The sequence below is a fragment of the Filicampus tigris genome, chromosome 15 (genome assembly GCF_054856515.1).
Source record: "Filicampus tigris isolate MCC_2025a chromosome 15, RoL_Ftig_1.0, whole genome shotgun sequence".
Classification (NCBI taxonomy): domain Eukaryota; kingdom Metazoa; phylum Chordata; class Actinopteri; order Syngnathiformes; family Syngnathidae; genus Filicampus; species Filicampus tigris.
The window spans coordinates 14206675-14223241 of record NC_141231.1 but is presented as its reverse complement, the minus strand read 5'-3'; the positions used below and the strand labels follow the sequence as shown (position 1 = coordinate 14223241).

At 41.4% G+C, this 16567-nt stretch overlaps 1 protein-coding gene across 4 annotated transcripts in view; it reads left to right on the top strand.

The window, feature by feature from the left end:
• The first annotated feature begins 167 nt into the window (after positions 1 to 167).
• ass1 (argininosuccinate synthase 1) overlaps positions 168 to 16567 on the top strand; it is a 37512-nt gene continuing 21112 nt past the window's right edge. The window contains exons 1-9 of one of the 4 annotated variants that reach the window (XM_086053721.1): positions 168 to 321; positions 1448 to 1696; positions 3439 to 3565; positions 5149 to 5217; positions 6993 to 7181; positions 7558 to 7614; positions 7693 to 7767; positions 8871 to 8941; positions 9024 to 9054. In XM_086053721.1, the coding sequence (XP_085909847.1) occupies positions 3464 to 3565; positions 5149 to 5217; positions 6993 to 7181; positions 7558 to 7614; positions 7693 to 7767; positions 8871 to 8941; positions 9024 to 9054 (594 nt within the window). In that variant the 5' untranslated portion in view covers positions 168 to 321; positions 1448 to 1696; positions 3439 to 3463. Of the gene's footprint in view, positions 322 to 382; positions 795 to 1447; positions 1697 to 3438; positions 3566 to 5148; positions 5218 to 6992; positions 7182 to 7557; positions 7615 to 7692; positions 7768 to 8870; positions 8942 to 9023; positions 9055 to 16567 lie in introns of those variants that run through there. The other 3 variants (XM_086053722.1, XM_086053723.1, XM_086053720.1) reach the window with 3 other exon arrangements.

The following is a 16567-nucleotide window of genomic DNA, read 5'->3' as shown; positions in this document are numbered from 1 at the left end:
GAGAGCAGTGCCTCGTGCCCCCCCCCCCAACCCCCTGGCCGCGGACCGGTGCCTGGCCGCACAGATGAAAGAAAAAAAACTTGCAGTATTTCCGGTTTATTTATTATCCGAGGCTAAAAAAATACTTTATTTTGAAAAGTGACCGGAATTTCCCCGTTACATGTATTTATGGCTGAGTATTAACGCATCTCAATTTGTTGCCGTCGCGTAAGATAATACTAAATGCTCAAATTAGCATCCATCCATCCATCCATTATCCAAATCTCTTATACTTACTTGGGTCGCGGACGTGCTGGAGCCTATCCCAGCTGCCTTCGGACAGTAAGTTGAATTGGTTGCCAGCCAATCGCAGGGCACACACAGACAAACAAACATCCATGGCACAATCATACCCAAGGACAATTTAGAGTGGCCAATTAACCTACTATGCATGTTTTGGAACGTGGGAGGAACCCGGAGCACCCGGAGAAAATCCACGTAGAGAACATGCAAACTCCACACAGGAAGGCCGGGTCTGAATCCACGGTCTCTGAACTGTGAGGCGGACGTGCTAACCAGTCTGCACCGGACAGCCCCGCAAGCTAGCAACATGAGTAAAATAAAGTAAAAAGAATATTTGCAAAGTTTCTTTGCAATGGGTTGAAGCCTAAGTGAGAATTCAACACAACAGCCTATGCCCAAGAACAAAACGAAATGTACATATAACAGAAGACCTACTTGAAACATGGATTTACGGCGACACGAATGAGTCAATGCAGATTGCAGACTGAATCAAAACTGCTTCGTCACCAAATGTAAGTGCCTGGAGAGCGTCGTATTTGGTTGCTACCTGCATTGCTAAGACCAAAAAGTAATTCAAAATTGGTGGGGAAAAAAACGATTGATTCGCGTTGTTGTTGTATCATTATACTCGTCAATGAAATACGACATTCCTTTATTTATATAAATTAAGGAGATTATGAAGAAAATGTGATGCAGGTCAAAATCTAAATTCACCATTAGTCCGTTGTTGTATAAAACAGGTGAAAGACGAACTGGCCATTTAAAAGTGAGTGTGCGTGAAAGAAACAAGTGAAGCCACCGGGGGCCATCTTACGTTGCCGCTTGCTAATGCTGCATTTGAGGAATGGGAATGGGGGCAGTCGGATTGTCCCAGTTCTGACCTCAAAGCGTTCGAGGCAAATGAATGTAAACAACAAAGATGTGTGATTCCGATCAATTGTTTTTTGTTCTGGTTCATCACAATTTATATACATAAAGGTATATTGTATCTTCAAAGCATTTCATTTCACTAAATAACTTCATGCAGGGAGATAATAGCGCATCTTGGTGCAGTCAGTACAAATAATTGAGTTAAGTTATTTTGAGTAACTTAATGTAATAATAAATAAATAAAGCAAAACATATGTTTGAACTCGGTGAACTCGGGGTCCTTTTTTATTTTTAGACTTCGCAACTCGGATCTCCAGTTCAAAGGGGCATTCCGTGCAATTTTCCTGGTCGGAATGGCCCGACCTCCCACCTTCCTCGAATGCAGCATGAGTTCAAGTGCAATGAAACGTATGACATCACCGGGGGGAGGACCAATAAAAGAGCAGTGATTGGATTGCAGTCAGCGCACGACTGCACGTCACACCCGAGCGATAGACTGACGTAACAACCACGCTTGAGAAGGAGAGCATCTTTTTCGTGTGAGGTGAGTTTAACCCGTCATTTTCTCGGAATTAGGATTTACGTTTCTTGGAATTAAATTTGAGTTTAGTTGGCGTTTTGCCAGCGACCAGAGCGGCTTCTTTAAATTCGACTATAGTGCATTTTGTGATGAGCGATGTCACTGCAAACCTGTTTTTTTAAACGCAGATTTTGGCCTTTTTGTTTCCTTTTTGCTGTTGTTTCACTACTGCAAAATCATGCCACGCACTTTGTGTTTTGGTAACTAAGACATGCCAGTGTGCATGTTTTAAAGCATGAAAACCTGAAAAGGCTCGATTTTCCAATATGCCACATGTGCAACTACTGTAATGTTAAATTTGGGAAATGTTATTTAATCCCATATTTCACAACACATCTTTATCAATGAATAGGTTCATTGTCCAAATGAACAAATAAATGAAGTAGTCAAACCTGTTGATACCTTTAGTGAAGCACGGGGGAAAAATGTATCGTTCATGTGGAACCTTTGACTTGCAGTACGCACCGTTTTTTTTTAAATCAACTCTTCCAAGGGCCATACTACCTCCATCCATCCATTAGCTTTTTAGGAAAAGAAATATGGTGCAACGATCCAACAAATTTTCATTATTGAGATCATTTGTGGGATAAATATTCTGGGCCAGATATTGCCCACGCGCTGTACATTCCCCACCCCTGGTTATCAGCATTTTACTTTTACAATTAAAGTATGGTCCTCCTCATCAGTGTGCGTATTTCATGTCCACCTGATCCATGTAAAGTTAACCAAGAATTTACCCTTCATTTCTCACATTTTCCTTAAAAAATGTGAGGAGTGGTTTAGATCAGTGTTTTTCAAACTTTTTTGAGTCAAGGCACATTTATTTCATTGAAAAAATCCACACCACCAGCTGAAATTGTGGAAAAAAAAGAAGCTTATTTTAACAATATAAGTGTTATATTGTTTATATAACCATTTTTTTTAACATTGAAGAATGATGTTACATTATAACGTCTTGAGTAGGAATTAAATAAACACAAAGAAAAAACGTATTTTATAATGTTTCATATTGATACTTACTCAGTGTCAAACATGAGCCTGTTTGGGTACCACCTGCTGGTACGGAAGAGTACTACAATGTAGTAAATACATGATTACGCTGCCAGGCGCTAGACCGCACAGGCACACAAATTAGATAATTTCCCACGGCACACCTGACAACATCTCGGCACACAGTTTGAAAAACACTGGTTTAGATCACCGCATTTTTTTTTTTTTTTTACTGAAAGCCTCTTAATGAGAGAAATGCTAACAAACCTTTGGCTAATTCGAGACTATTCAACTTTAAATGTCTATCTTTGAAAAAAAATCACTCAGGGAGCAGATTTGAAGTGCCAATCTACTGACAAATTTTAGAACTATTCAGCACCTGAATTTAATGACAAATGCGTGGAATAAAAACTCATACAACTCTAAATTGAGTTGCAATGCATTTTTTCTTGTTGTTGTGCTTTTTGAAGTGCAAAGAAGAAAACATCACCCAACTGGCCTAAAAATGTCAGAATGTAGAAAATGTTTTGCATCCTGGCCTTTCTTTCTTCCATTTTCATCCACACCTCAAAGTAATAAGAAAACCTAAGGGAGAAAGGGAAAAATTCATGGTTGGTTGTACATTTTGTGACAACTCCGTTGTTATGACTCCCCAGTATATTCAAGTTACATATTGACTCTGTTCACTAACTAATGTCTTTTCTTTGCCATCACAGCTCGCTAAAGCAACAAGTCACCATTATGTCTAAAGGTACAGTGGTTTTGGCCTACAGCGGCGGACTGGACACATCCTGCATTCTTGTGTGGCTCAAGGAGCAGGATTACAATGTCATTGCTTACATGGTAAGACTGGAAGGAACTTTTCCTTTCGGTGCCTCTTCAACCAGCTGATCCAGTTTTGCTTGAAAGGCACAGAAGGGGCTTAGGTGTTTAGTGCTGCTCAATTGTTTGGGCTACAGTAGAATAAATAATGCCGCTGCCACAAGCAGGATTTTTGCATGTAAAGGCTTTTGTGATCAGCACATTTCTCTTCTTTTCACACTGGACGTAAAAACAACTGCCTTTTGTTGCTCTCGCATTGGCCATTTTCAGTACAGCCGAACACACTTGTTCCTCTAGGCAATTGTGTCAAGTGAGTTGGTTAGCAGGATTACGCAATAACTACAACATTTTATTGAATCACGTAAATGTCAATTACTCATTTAAAAAATGTGGTTGGAGGAATGTATTTTACTCTTCAGTTTAGCCAGTCGTTGTATGATAACCCTACTTGCTTGCCTTTGTATCGTTTTTCTTGTGTGCTTGAGGTGCCTTGAGGTACGAGTGAACTGATTTTTTTTTCGGCCCTTTGAATTCAGTTAGGCAAATATAGAACAATTCATCAAAAAAGAGGCTTCAAGCTGTTTAATGCCACCCTCAGTTGATGTTTCCTATCAAACTAAACAAAGTAAAGACAATGACACTTTGTGTAGCTAAAGGGGGAAGTCAACCCATATTTTTTTCAAGAATATGTTCCCAGCAGGCCCCACTAGTTGAAACACGGCATTCTGATTCATTTTGCGTTTATGGAATATAAGTTAAGCAGCAAAATGCACTCATTTTTAGCCATCTCCGCGGGCGGCCATTTTTTCATCACAACCGCTCACAACGACCAATCACGGCTGACCTATTTTCTGAATCTGAGCCGTGATTGGTCATTGTGAGCGGTTGCGATGTCATTTTCAGTCGACAGAAGACAAAATGGCCGCCCCCGGTGATGGCTTAAAAACGAGTGGATTAACACTTATTCCACAAACTCAAAATTAATCAGAATGCAGTGTTTCAACTAGTGGGCCTGCTGGTAACATATTCTTGAAAAAAAATATGTTTGGGTTGACTTCCGCTTGAAAGTAATGCAAAGCTTTGCATTGGGAACGTCTGCTTAGCTTAATGCTAACAAACAGTGGATCCATTAACATGCTAACGGCTAGCATCGATAATTGGTTTTAGAAGCAACACAGAGATGGAGCAACACATGTTTACAGATAATATTTCTGTCTTATATTCCTCTTTATCCTCTATGAAAAATGTTTAATAGCGTATCGATAACAATGGTTGGGTTCCGAAAAAAGTACATTGCACTCTAGAGTTGTACTACATCTCACATTAAAGGCAAAAATATCAGAAATACCACTCCAACTAAAATGCTAATCATAAATTATTCTTAAATGAATACATCTTTGTAAAACAAGATTTTTTTTTTTTGTATTCGATTGCAGGAATAACCTTCACAAGAATGTCTTTGAGGCTTTCAGATACTTTAGTCACGCTTGATCGGACAGCGAAAGCGTTGTAATCGTAATCGTTTTCCGCAGCAGATGATAATCAATGAAAAGAAGTGCGTTTGAATCACTGTGGTGTGTAATTGCATTTTCCTTCCCGTGTAGGCCAATATTGGACAAGATGAGGACTTTGAAGCCGCTCGCAAAAAGGCAGAAAGCCTTGGTGCCAAAAAGGTATGTGAGAGCAATTATCGCAAGCCAAAATAAGACTACTATTTGCAAAGAATGCACTTATATTGAACATCCTATCATGAGGGATGTGTTCCAGAACTACCTGTCAAAATCTGCGATTACAGAGACCATACAAACATTTTTTTTAACGTATAATTTTATCACTCCCACATATTTTAAACACATTTGAACTATTGTTGTTTTGGTTGACGCTGAAGAATTTTTTTTTCCCACGCTTTTTAATATTACCTCTGTTGTGGTTACTGACTTGGTCTTATCGGACCATTTTTGTAGTTTGTTTGATGTACTGATTTACTCAAACAACTTCTTCCCTCTTGTTAAAAAAGAGGTACATTAACGAGGAAACGTGTGCTCAATTTATGGAGGCCATAGCTTTGTCACCGACCGTGAGTGTAGACTCAGTTGATGGACTCCTGGATCATTTCAATTTGAAAACCTTGAATGTAATGGAACCTGTTGCACCAGTAAGCACCAATAATCTTAGAGCAGTTCTTAAACTTTACCAAGACAGCAATGTTGTTAGCATTAGCATAGTGTGCAAAAAAATTGACTTGTTTTATACGCGCCGAATGGGCGGATTGTTGTTGCTGCAAATCTGCAGCTACTGTCCGGGACTATGCGTCCCGGGCAGATTCCATTCAGTGCAAGTCATCAGAGTAAGGTTATTACAAAACTTTTTTTTTTTTGTGGTTGTATTTTGCTATATAGGTTGATGCAGTCATGCAAGGTACAACGGCATATACGTTACATATAAAAAATAATTCTCAATATATTTATAAATAATGCGTTTTGCATTTTTAGTACGTGGTAGATCATTTTGACTCAGTCATGTCATAAGTAGCTCTCAGGCTGAAAAAGTGTGGGCACCCCTGTCTTAGAAGAAACAGTTCAGCATTTGAAATCAACAACATGCACTCTGTCAACCCAAGCATATTTTTTTCAAGAATATGTTCCCAGCAGGCCCACTAGTTGAAGCACGGCATTCTGATTAATTTTGCGTTTGTGGAATATAAATTAAGTCGCAAAATGCACTTGCTTTTAGCCATCTCAGGGGGCGGCCATTTTGTCTTCTGTCGACTGAAAATGACATCACAACTGCTTACAACGGCCAATCACAGCTGACCCGTTCTCTGAATCTGAGCCGTGATTGGTCGTCGTGAGCAGTTGTGATGTCATTTTCAGTCGACAGAAGACAAAATGGCCGCCCCCTGAGATGGCTAAAAACCAGTGGATTAACACTTATTCCACAAACGCAAACTAGTGGGCTTGCATAAAACATATTCTTGAAAAAAATATGTTTGCATTGACTTCCCCTTTTAAAAAAAAAAAAAAGTAAATTTTAACCTCAGTAGAAAGTGATCTCCCACAAATAGTTGATAGCTCACTGGCATCAGGCTTATTTCCAGCATCACTAAAAATAGCTGCCATTAAGCCATTCCTAAAGATGACTCTCGATGCCTCTATGATGAGCAACTATAGACCTGTTTCTAACCTCTCTTTTATATCCGAGGTTATCGAAAAAGACATATTTAACAGAAAGTGTTCACCTTCAGGTATCAACCTCAAATAGTTTCAGCCAATCTGGCGCTATCATGTCAGCCAAATAATTTCTAAACTGCTGACCCCTTTCCATGTACACATACTGTCGAGAAGCCGCTGCAAATGAGGAAAGCGTGGCGTGAAAAAAGGCAAATAACGCGGAACTATTGCGTACTCTACACACTGTATTCTGCCTCGCCGCTGCTTCTCTCGCGCAGGTCTTCGTCGAAGACCTTCGCACCGAGTTCGTGGAGGACTTCATCTTGCCCGCAGTCCAGGCCAACGCCGTCTACGAGGACCGATACCTGCTGGGCACCGCGCTGGCTCGGCCCTGCATCGCCAAGCGCCAGATCGAGATTGCGCGGCGGGAGGGGGCCCAGTACGTGTCGCATGGTGCCACGGGAAAGGTGAGCTCATTGTTTGAATTCAGTGCTGTTTTGTTTTTTCGGGTTTTTTTTTTTTGTCATTGCGCAGGTCACAAGCACAAGGCAACGAAACGCAGAACAAATTTGTTGCTAATTGGCCGTAGGTGTGGCCAGTGAAATCGGCTTTCTAAATGTTGAGGTTAACCACAGTTTAACAAAGTGGAGCAATTACTTATTCAACTTGTAATAAGTAACATCAAGATTTCGAAACAGCATTTTGGAGTTATTCGTGTTGTATCTGTGAGCTATAAAAATGTACTTGAAGCACCGAGATTGATAGATACTTTATGAGAGGTGTGATTTTCCAAAATCACATGCACACATTATTGTGTGTTTTGCTTTTTTTTTTTTCGTTCAGGGCAATGATCAGATCCGTTTTGAGCTTGCTTTCTACGCCCTCTATCCAGGAGTAAAGGTGAGTCAGTTCATGTGACTTTTGCAGGAGCCTTGGATAGCGGCCCCAAAGTCACACTCACCCACTTGTGCTCTGCAGATTATTGCACCCTGGAGGATTCCAGAATTCTACAACCGCTTCAGAGGGAGAATAGACCTGATGGAATACGCAAAGGTATGATTCTAATTATCTATGTTTTGCTTTGAATGTTTTAAAACACTTTGAGTTGCATTTTTATGTATGAAAAGTGCTATATAAATAAAATGTGATTGATTGATTGATTGATATGAAAAACATTCGGGTTTGTCATTTACACGCACAGGCTGACTGTTGATTTAAATTATGGCCACATGGCCTGCCAGATTGTCATGGAGTAGTTTGGACACTAGAGGGCGGTCATGAGTTGTGCCACTTCTTGGCTGTTTCGTTGAGGACTTCCCTTTTACAATACAATACAATTTTATTTATATAGCGTATTTCACAACAGCTACAGGTAGTGTTTCTCCATTTTTTTTTCTAACCGCTTGTCTCCCACCCTTTTTTGAGCCAAGGTGCATATTTTACATGAGAAAAGTTTCACGACACACCACCAAACATCCATCCATTATCCAAACGGCTTATCCTCACGAAGGTCACCGCCAAACAATGTAAAAAAAAAAAAAAAAAAGTATATAAAATGAAAGAATGATAATGTGGTCTTGGTTTACTCAGTTTGAATTCTTGGCCATTTTAGTCGAACACAAAGTGGTTATTCTCTTGCGTAAATGACAACATTTGGACACACTGATTTGTACTTTCTGCCATCTAGTGGAAGAGCATTAATTGTCACTCTAGTTTGCCGGCATAGATGCGTGACAAAAACAAATTCTCAATGAATTATTTCAGCTTGGAGTATCGTGAGTGGATTGAATTGTTTACAACCGTTTAACTAAGATAGCATTTCGCTGCAACACAAGACCGTCGTGATGTGATGAAGATTATGATGGTGATGCCGACTGGAGCAAGCCAGGGGCGATCAGGACAATATTTAAGATTAAGTAACAACGCAATGCTATTGCGTTTCGTTGTAAAACTTTTGCGTTTTAACGCAAGACATTTTCACTTTTTATAAAATAATATTGTAAAATAAAGCAAGGTTATTTTAAGAGGAAACAAATTTAAATGTATACGCTGGTAGAGATTTTTACAGTGTAAAGATGTCCCACACAAGAACAAACTTTGCATACATTCGTGGATTATGCGTATCATCACCTGTTGCGTTTTCTGTCGAACTTTAGAAACACGGCATCCCTGTGCCCGTCACTCCACGGGCCCCCTGGAGCATGGATGCCAACCTTATGCATATAAGGTAAGTTCAATTTAACCCGCATTATGCATTACATAGAATATGTTTGTCCATTTCTCTCATTATTAACTTTGTTTCTTAACAGTTATGAGTCCGGCATCTTGGAAAATCCCAAGGTAAGATCTGTGATGCACAAAATAAAAAAAAAAATTTTTTAAAAAACTTCATAGCAACACAATATTACATACATAGAAATCAAAGGTTGCATTTTGAGAGCAGATTGTGGGCTTCATACATACATATGCAAATTTGAAAAGAATCTGTGCTATTTATTGAAAGTGGCGTACACGCATACTGATTTATTACATCTTAATCTGTTTTTAGAATGTGAGAGACTGCACACACAACAGGCAAAAATTGTCAAATGAGTGTGTGCTTACTGCCCTTATAGTGTTTGCTGTACTCAAAAATGACTGACTCAGCACAACACACACATATAAAAACATTTTAAAAAACGCACTAATACTACTTTTTTCAGGCAGAGTATGAATGGAGTACTCATCATATTACTGATTATGTTACTATGCTATTATATGGAAGAGGATTAGGGCAGGTGGGGGAATTCTGACTTTATTAGAAAGATAGAAGTAAGAAAGGTACCCCTGAGTGCAACAGAGTGAGTAAATAGCAATACAATATTGCTCTTTGAGAATAAGACATTTTCACAACATAATTTACCGTCGACTAAACGTGTGCCTGTATTCGTTGTTGTCCATTGAAGCATCTCCACATGGCTCAAACCTGGAAAACATATGTCAGGCGGCTGTAGTGGTATCGGTGCATAGTATCTGAGAATTTGTACCTGTACAAATACAGTATCAGTACCGATACAGGTTAGTGCGTCCTGAATTTTGAATCCCTGTTCCCAAGCCAGATGTCTGTTGTAGTACCACGTCTGGCCTGTGGGGGGTAGCATGGTGCCACAGGGCATTTCGACTCCCAGCAGATACACAGAAGAAAGAGTGGAAGTAGTTGTAGAAGCTAGGCTAACTGTAAGGACGACCTGATTGGTTATCGTTCAACAACACAATTAAAAGTCCGAGGCCCAGCCAACTCGGTGTTGACCACACCCATAAGGATTTGCCCGTGGAAAAATATTGAACAGGTTTAACATTTACAATTGTTGGCCAAGACCATTTTTTAATCCTTAAAGACATCTGTGAAGGAAAAATGCTCAAATTTGGCATACCGTGCTTTAGATGACCGTTAAGTGAGAAGTTGTTTGACCATATAAAACCACTGAGAGTCTCTCAACAACTTAAAGAGTTCTCAGCAGGCCCACTAGTTGAAACAAGGCATTCTGATTGGTATTGCGTTTGTGGAATATGAGTTAAGCAGCAAAATCCACCCCATTTTAGCCATCTCAGGGGGCGGCCATTTTGTTATTTCTGTCAACTGAAAATGACATCACAGCTGCTAGGGGCCTAGCAACTGTGATGTCATTTTCAGTCGACAGAAGAGACAAAATGGTCGCCCCCAGAGATGGCTAAAAACAAGTAGTCCACAAACGCAATATTGATCAGAATGCCTTGTTTCAACTAGTGGGCTAGCATAGAACATATTCTTGAAAAAAATAGGTTTGGGTTGACTTCCGCTTTTGAAATGGAACGCAGAACACCATTTTGGAGATTGCCTGATCCTCCATGAACATCTATACGCTTTTGCAAAAATAAATTTTTGTTATTACCCCACAGCACAGGATAACCACCAAGGATAATCTTAGATAATAGAGGAAAAATGCTCAAATTAGGCCTGATTGTCAGTATTCGCGTACACTACTTTTAATTCCTTAGACACAAAAAATATTACGATATCATGACACAGAATGTTTGGGAGGCAGTCCTTGCTCCGATGTTGACATTTGTACAACTTACGACTGTGTGTCGGCACCGTTGAAATGCGTTGCCCCCTTGGTTTGACCCTCAAAGTAGCGGCATAGGAATATTCGCGCCCACACAAGTGCCTCCAGAGACAAACACAAATCTTCCTCGGGGTTGCCGGGGAGACTTTGTGTGAGTTTTGCCGGCGGTCAGAGGTGCCGGCGGTACACACAGGTTGCCCTCTGCGACCCGCAAAGCTCCTATCTCACAGCGTCGCCGATGTCTGTATGCGTCTCGGCTCACCCGGGGTCCTCGCCGGGCCCTGGGAAGAGCCGGGGACACACAGACACTGACTTGTCGTCAGTGACGCTTCGACTAATTCCCGATTTCATGGGAGCCGGGGGAGGGAGGGAAGGGTTAGGGCATCGCGCCCAGCTGGGGCCTCCTGAGTTCCAGCCCCAACTCCTCGGCTGCTCATTGTTCCGGCGGTTTTGCGCCGCCGCGGGCTGCGACGTGGGAGGGGAGCCATTTCACCGTGACACCGTGACACCAAAATGTCACCAGTAACAGTAAAGTACAAAGACGGCGTGCCCAGACAGATGAGTCTCCCCCGACACACACACACACACACACACACACCCTCCTCCCGATGGACGGGGTGTCACAAGGCGGCGAAGGGTCCCGCACTGCTGGAGCTGCGGTGCACTGTAACTCAGACCTCTGTATCTCCTTCCCTTTCCCACCCCTCCCGAGAGCTCGAACTCTTGATAAATGTTTTGAAAGGAATGCAAGGGAAAAGCTCAAAAGCATCGCAACGTATGATGACAGCATTGTGTTTCATTCATACGAGAGGTTTGTCTTGGAGCCATTTACGGGAATGCCGAGTCGATTTAATAGCATTATATACAATGAAATATTTAGGGAGCGAGGGGTCCGCAGCGGTAAAAGGATTTGAATACATTACGCCGGGCGGCGGTAGAAAGCGGAATGCTCTAAAGTTGAACGCAGTCCGTTTTGTGGTGCCGGTCAACAGCCGGAACAATTCCCATACCGATCAATTGTGCTTTGGTTTATGAGTGCCCAAACTTAATTTTTATCAAGCAGATCTTAGTTCAAGCGGAAGTCAACCCAAACATATTTTTTTTCAAGAATATGTTCCCAGCAGGCCCACTAGTTGAAACATTCTGATTAATTTTGCATTTGTGCAATATAAATTAAGCAGCAAAATGCAATTGTTTTTAGCCATCTCTGGGGGCGGCCATTTTGTCTTCTGTCGACTGAAAATGACATCACAACTGCTCACAACGTCCAATCACGGCTGATCTGTTTTCTGAATCCGAGCCGTGATAGGTGGTTGTGAGCAGTTGTGATGTCATTTTCAGTCGACAGAAGACAAAATGGCCGCCCCCAGGGACGCCTAAAAACGAGTGGATTAACACTTATTCCACAAACGCAATATTTATCAGAATGCCCCGTTTCAACTAGCCGGCTTGCATAGAACATATTCTTGAAAAAAATATGTTTGGGTTGACTTCCGCTTTAACAATGCGTTTGCAGCCAATTGACGGAACAAAACAGCCCAAAACAGTGCCTCAAATTAACCCCAAAATAAAGTTTCAGCTTCCTTCCCATCAGAGGGATCCCATCGTTTAAATGTGCCGATCAGAAGGAGGTACACAAGAATTTCCAAGGCATTTACTCTTTCATGGAACATAGTGAAGATGTGTCGTCATCAGGTCATCAGGTCGAGAAAATATGACGAGTGAGTGGCGGACGCTCCTCCAAAATTGCTGCGTGTCGGGGAAAAAAACAAAATGCAGACAGCAACACAGAAGGAACTGCAAAATTTTTGGGCAAGTAGTGGTTGTTTACTAAATGTGGCAAAATTCCATCTTCTATGGCCGGCCCATGGAGTTGGGTGGCATGCTGGAAAACTTTATCGAATATACCTTTTCCCCCCAATTTTTTTTTTTTTTTTTTTTTTTACTGATATTCATTTCATTATTCACAAATGTAGGGACCAATTAATGACAATAAATATGGCTACAACCATGAAACAAATATTATGGGACTTTTGAATTTCCCATCTAGGCCCTACAAACAAAAATGAAACCAATTCAACTGAAGTTTCAAACAAATATCACCACAAATCTTCGAGCATTGGCTGATTGACCCCCAAAGGTCATCTAAAGTCGATATCTCATCTCTGTATCAGCCTGTCTCTCCTCCGGTTACTGCCCTGAAGGCTGAGGACCAAACTTCACAATCCCCCCCGCCTCACACCCCCCACCCCTCCACCTGTGGCACAAAATACTCCTACTCCCACCCCACCTCCTCCACTTCCCTTTGCTCGCCACAGTTAGATGAGGAAATGTCCCAATGGTCGATCATATGTTCTGCTGTAGATAAGAGCCAAACGGAGTTCAGGTTACTCTGCAATTAAAACACAGAATCCTTCCTGGTAGCATTTAACACAATGGCCCCGCTGACCCCACCCCCATCTTGTGGCGTTAACTTGTGTGAAGACGTGAGCAAGGCTCCCGCAACTTGTCAGCCGCTTCCCAAAATGTTCCACAAAGATGAATGCCTTTTTAAATAGCCCCTTTAAAAAAAAAAAAGGCAAAAATCCAATTTCATTATCACCGTTGGACGTCTCCTTGCAAACGAGCAGTCGGGGGCCCTCAGGCATCCTGACACTCGTCCCGAGTCATTAAAACATCAGCTCACTCTTAATTATAGCCTCTATCAGTGATTGCCCCCCCCCACCCCTTCTGACCCGCTTTGTTCTTTGTGACGGGGTAGTGGATGGACCGCCGCTTGCGTTGACCAGAAGTAAAGAGGCGTAACGACGCTGGGTGGCTCCGTTCACCTCGAGGAAGTGCAAACGTGTTTTTGGTCGCATGGCTAATTGCAAAGATGGATGGAGGGACAGACGAGCGCCTGTAGGGGAAGGAAGTGGACGCTTGTCGGAGTAAGTGTGCACGTGAATGTGTGCTTTGAAGCAAAGAGGTCAGCTTTCGGGTCTGTGCGCTCACTTCCCTTCGGGCGTGTGCGGCATGACCTGTAATACTTAGACCAGTGATTAGCAAACACTGTGCCATGGCACTTTAGTGTGGGATCATCAGGTGTGCCGCGGGAATTGATCCAATTTCACTTAATTAGTCCCCAAAAATGTTTATTTACAACAAATAATGTCTCTTTGTTCATTGTTAAACACACTTGAACGAGGTTGTGGACCGATTTAATGGCCGGGCCGATTATGGGTGCCGATGTTTTCCATTAATGACGGATATCGGATGTAAAGCTGGGTTAGTGGTCGCACGAGATCGCAAACGCTGTGAACACTTTGGACTCTTTGCTTTTGTTTGAATTCAAAACAAGATATTTTTCAACACAAGCGCCATCTAATGATCAAATTTATCAAATCATTTTGTACATCTGCATGGGGACCAGGCGGGCGGTCGTTGAAATGTCGTATGTGTTTAAAAAAGTGTTTTCCTAACTGTAAACCTTAAAGCTTGCAAGCATTGTTTTAAGCCTGAAGTGATGAAATGACAGATGCACTTTGTGGCGTGTTTAACTCCTCCAACGGAGTTTGAATGTTGGGAGGAAAAAAAAACCACCATGAAAAGCCCTAACAAGTTCGGTTGTTAACCTCCGTTCATTCGTCACAATTTCCCGACAGAAAAGAAAGATTCAGACGGATGTAAAAGATGAACTGGAATTATTTGATTCTTGAACACATTTATTTTGTGAATATCTTGAAACCGAGGGAACAGACATAGGCTAAGTACGCTAAGCTAGCTAGCGGACAGCAAAACTATTGGAGATCTCCATTAGCTAGCTTTCTGTCTCGAGACAGAAACATGGGATCAGCCCGACAGAAATCATTTTCTAGTCACTGTCAATTTTTAAATCGAGAAATGTTTCCACATTTAAATATCATTGTGGCATGTCAAATTTGGTGATAGAAGCGCAGCCAAGAGTGAGGCATCGGGGCAGCGGTAAGGAACGACTAAAATCCCATACTTTAGTCCAGAGTTGGCATCGAAACGTGCTGTACAATCCCAAAGACGAGTCCTTTGGAAGTGAGCGGCAAATATAAACATCTCTCCGGCACATTATTCTGATATTTTTTGTCTGAGTTTGCATTTTAAAGAGAGACGAGAAACACGGTGATTTAAGCGTCATTTCCGAGCCATTGCACCGGGGGATGTTTTCACCGCGGCCCTCTCAACTCTCTCTTTGGTGAGCCCCCCCCTTCTGCCTGCCACCGCCGCCTCTTTAGGCCCTGTTGGCTTCGATTGAAAATCAATGAGGCAAGTAATATGTGGAAAGATAGAAATTTACTTGCTTTAAGTTCATGCGTCAGCCCTCTCCATGGCACTATGGGCCGCGTTTAGCACAACAATGTGGCCAAAGCGAAGACTGCCAAAGGAGTTGCTCTGTGCGACATGATGGTGCGCTTCACGCACCATTTGCCACCAATACCCGACCCCTTCCACCTCCTCCCACCTTCTCCATCTCTACCTTTGCCCACCCCCACCTCCCCGCCTCTCTCCCAGGGCCACGGCTTTGGGACAAGTCCACCTGCAGGGGGTTTCAATTGAAATGCATTGATCTTCAAACGCCGCAGAACAAGCCTATTCCCTCACTTTTCCCTTTTTTTTCTTTGTATCCAGCCACCCTTAAGTGTGTGCTCCCGTTTTATTGTGCTGACGTTCACATTTGAATATTTAGGGCTTGAATATTTAGGGCTCTCGAGTCTCAGAATTGTTGTCGTCTTTTCGGAGGCCTCGTCATACCTGGAAATTCACCAATTTTTTTTTTTTTTTTAAGTTCACGTGTTGATAACGTTTGTATTTGTAGGGTTGAAAAAAAAAAATGAAGCGCTTTGAGATTGGAGGAGGATAAATTAAAGGGAATTTGGAAAAGTTGGGAGGAGTACAATTAGATCAGATTTGATTTGACTTTGACTCTACCCCTGTTAAGAGCTACAGAAGTTGTAATGTTTTGTGGTTTTCTTGGAAGTTATCTTTGGGTGTTTTTGTATTTTTCTTCATTTTTTATTGTTTTTCTTTTCATACTGTATACCACTTTATGCAAATACGTACAATAACGTTGGTAAGGGATGTAGTTGAGTTAACTGCTCAAAATGGATGATAGTCAATGAACCATAAAGATACAGCATTTATTTTGAAATGTGGGATGGTGGAAATGTCATGTTTTGGGTTCATTTGATTTAATATAATGTATTATTATTATTTTTACTATTACTATTTTATTTTTTAACTATTTTTTATTTATTCATTTATTTATTTTTTCTCTATTCTTTCGGTAGGAGGGATTAGATTATGACAAAGGGAACATTTTGAACCGAGTGGAATTTCTGTTTAATAAAGAGAAAATTCCAAACACCCCCCCCCCCAAAAAAAAAACGACTTATGTTACCAAACTAAACTGCACATCAAAACATTTAGTAAATTTATACCTGTAATTGTAGTAGATAAACCGTCTTTCATTTGAATTAATGCTTCATTTTGCTTTCACGTCAGTATTCTACAATGCATAACAGATCTGCAATTACATTATTTTCCATAATCGTTCAGCCCTAATTTAAACACTTCCCCCTTTAATCAGTACCCAGTAAATAAAATTCTATCAAGACTGTGCATCAAAAGGCTTTTTAGGTTAGTCATTCACCCGACTCCTGTTCACTCATTTGGCATCTTTTAGGCCACTGGGGCATAAAATTCCATAAAGGTGACACGGGCGCCTTCTCGTCAATTTTGGCGTTTAGTTAAAAGGA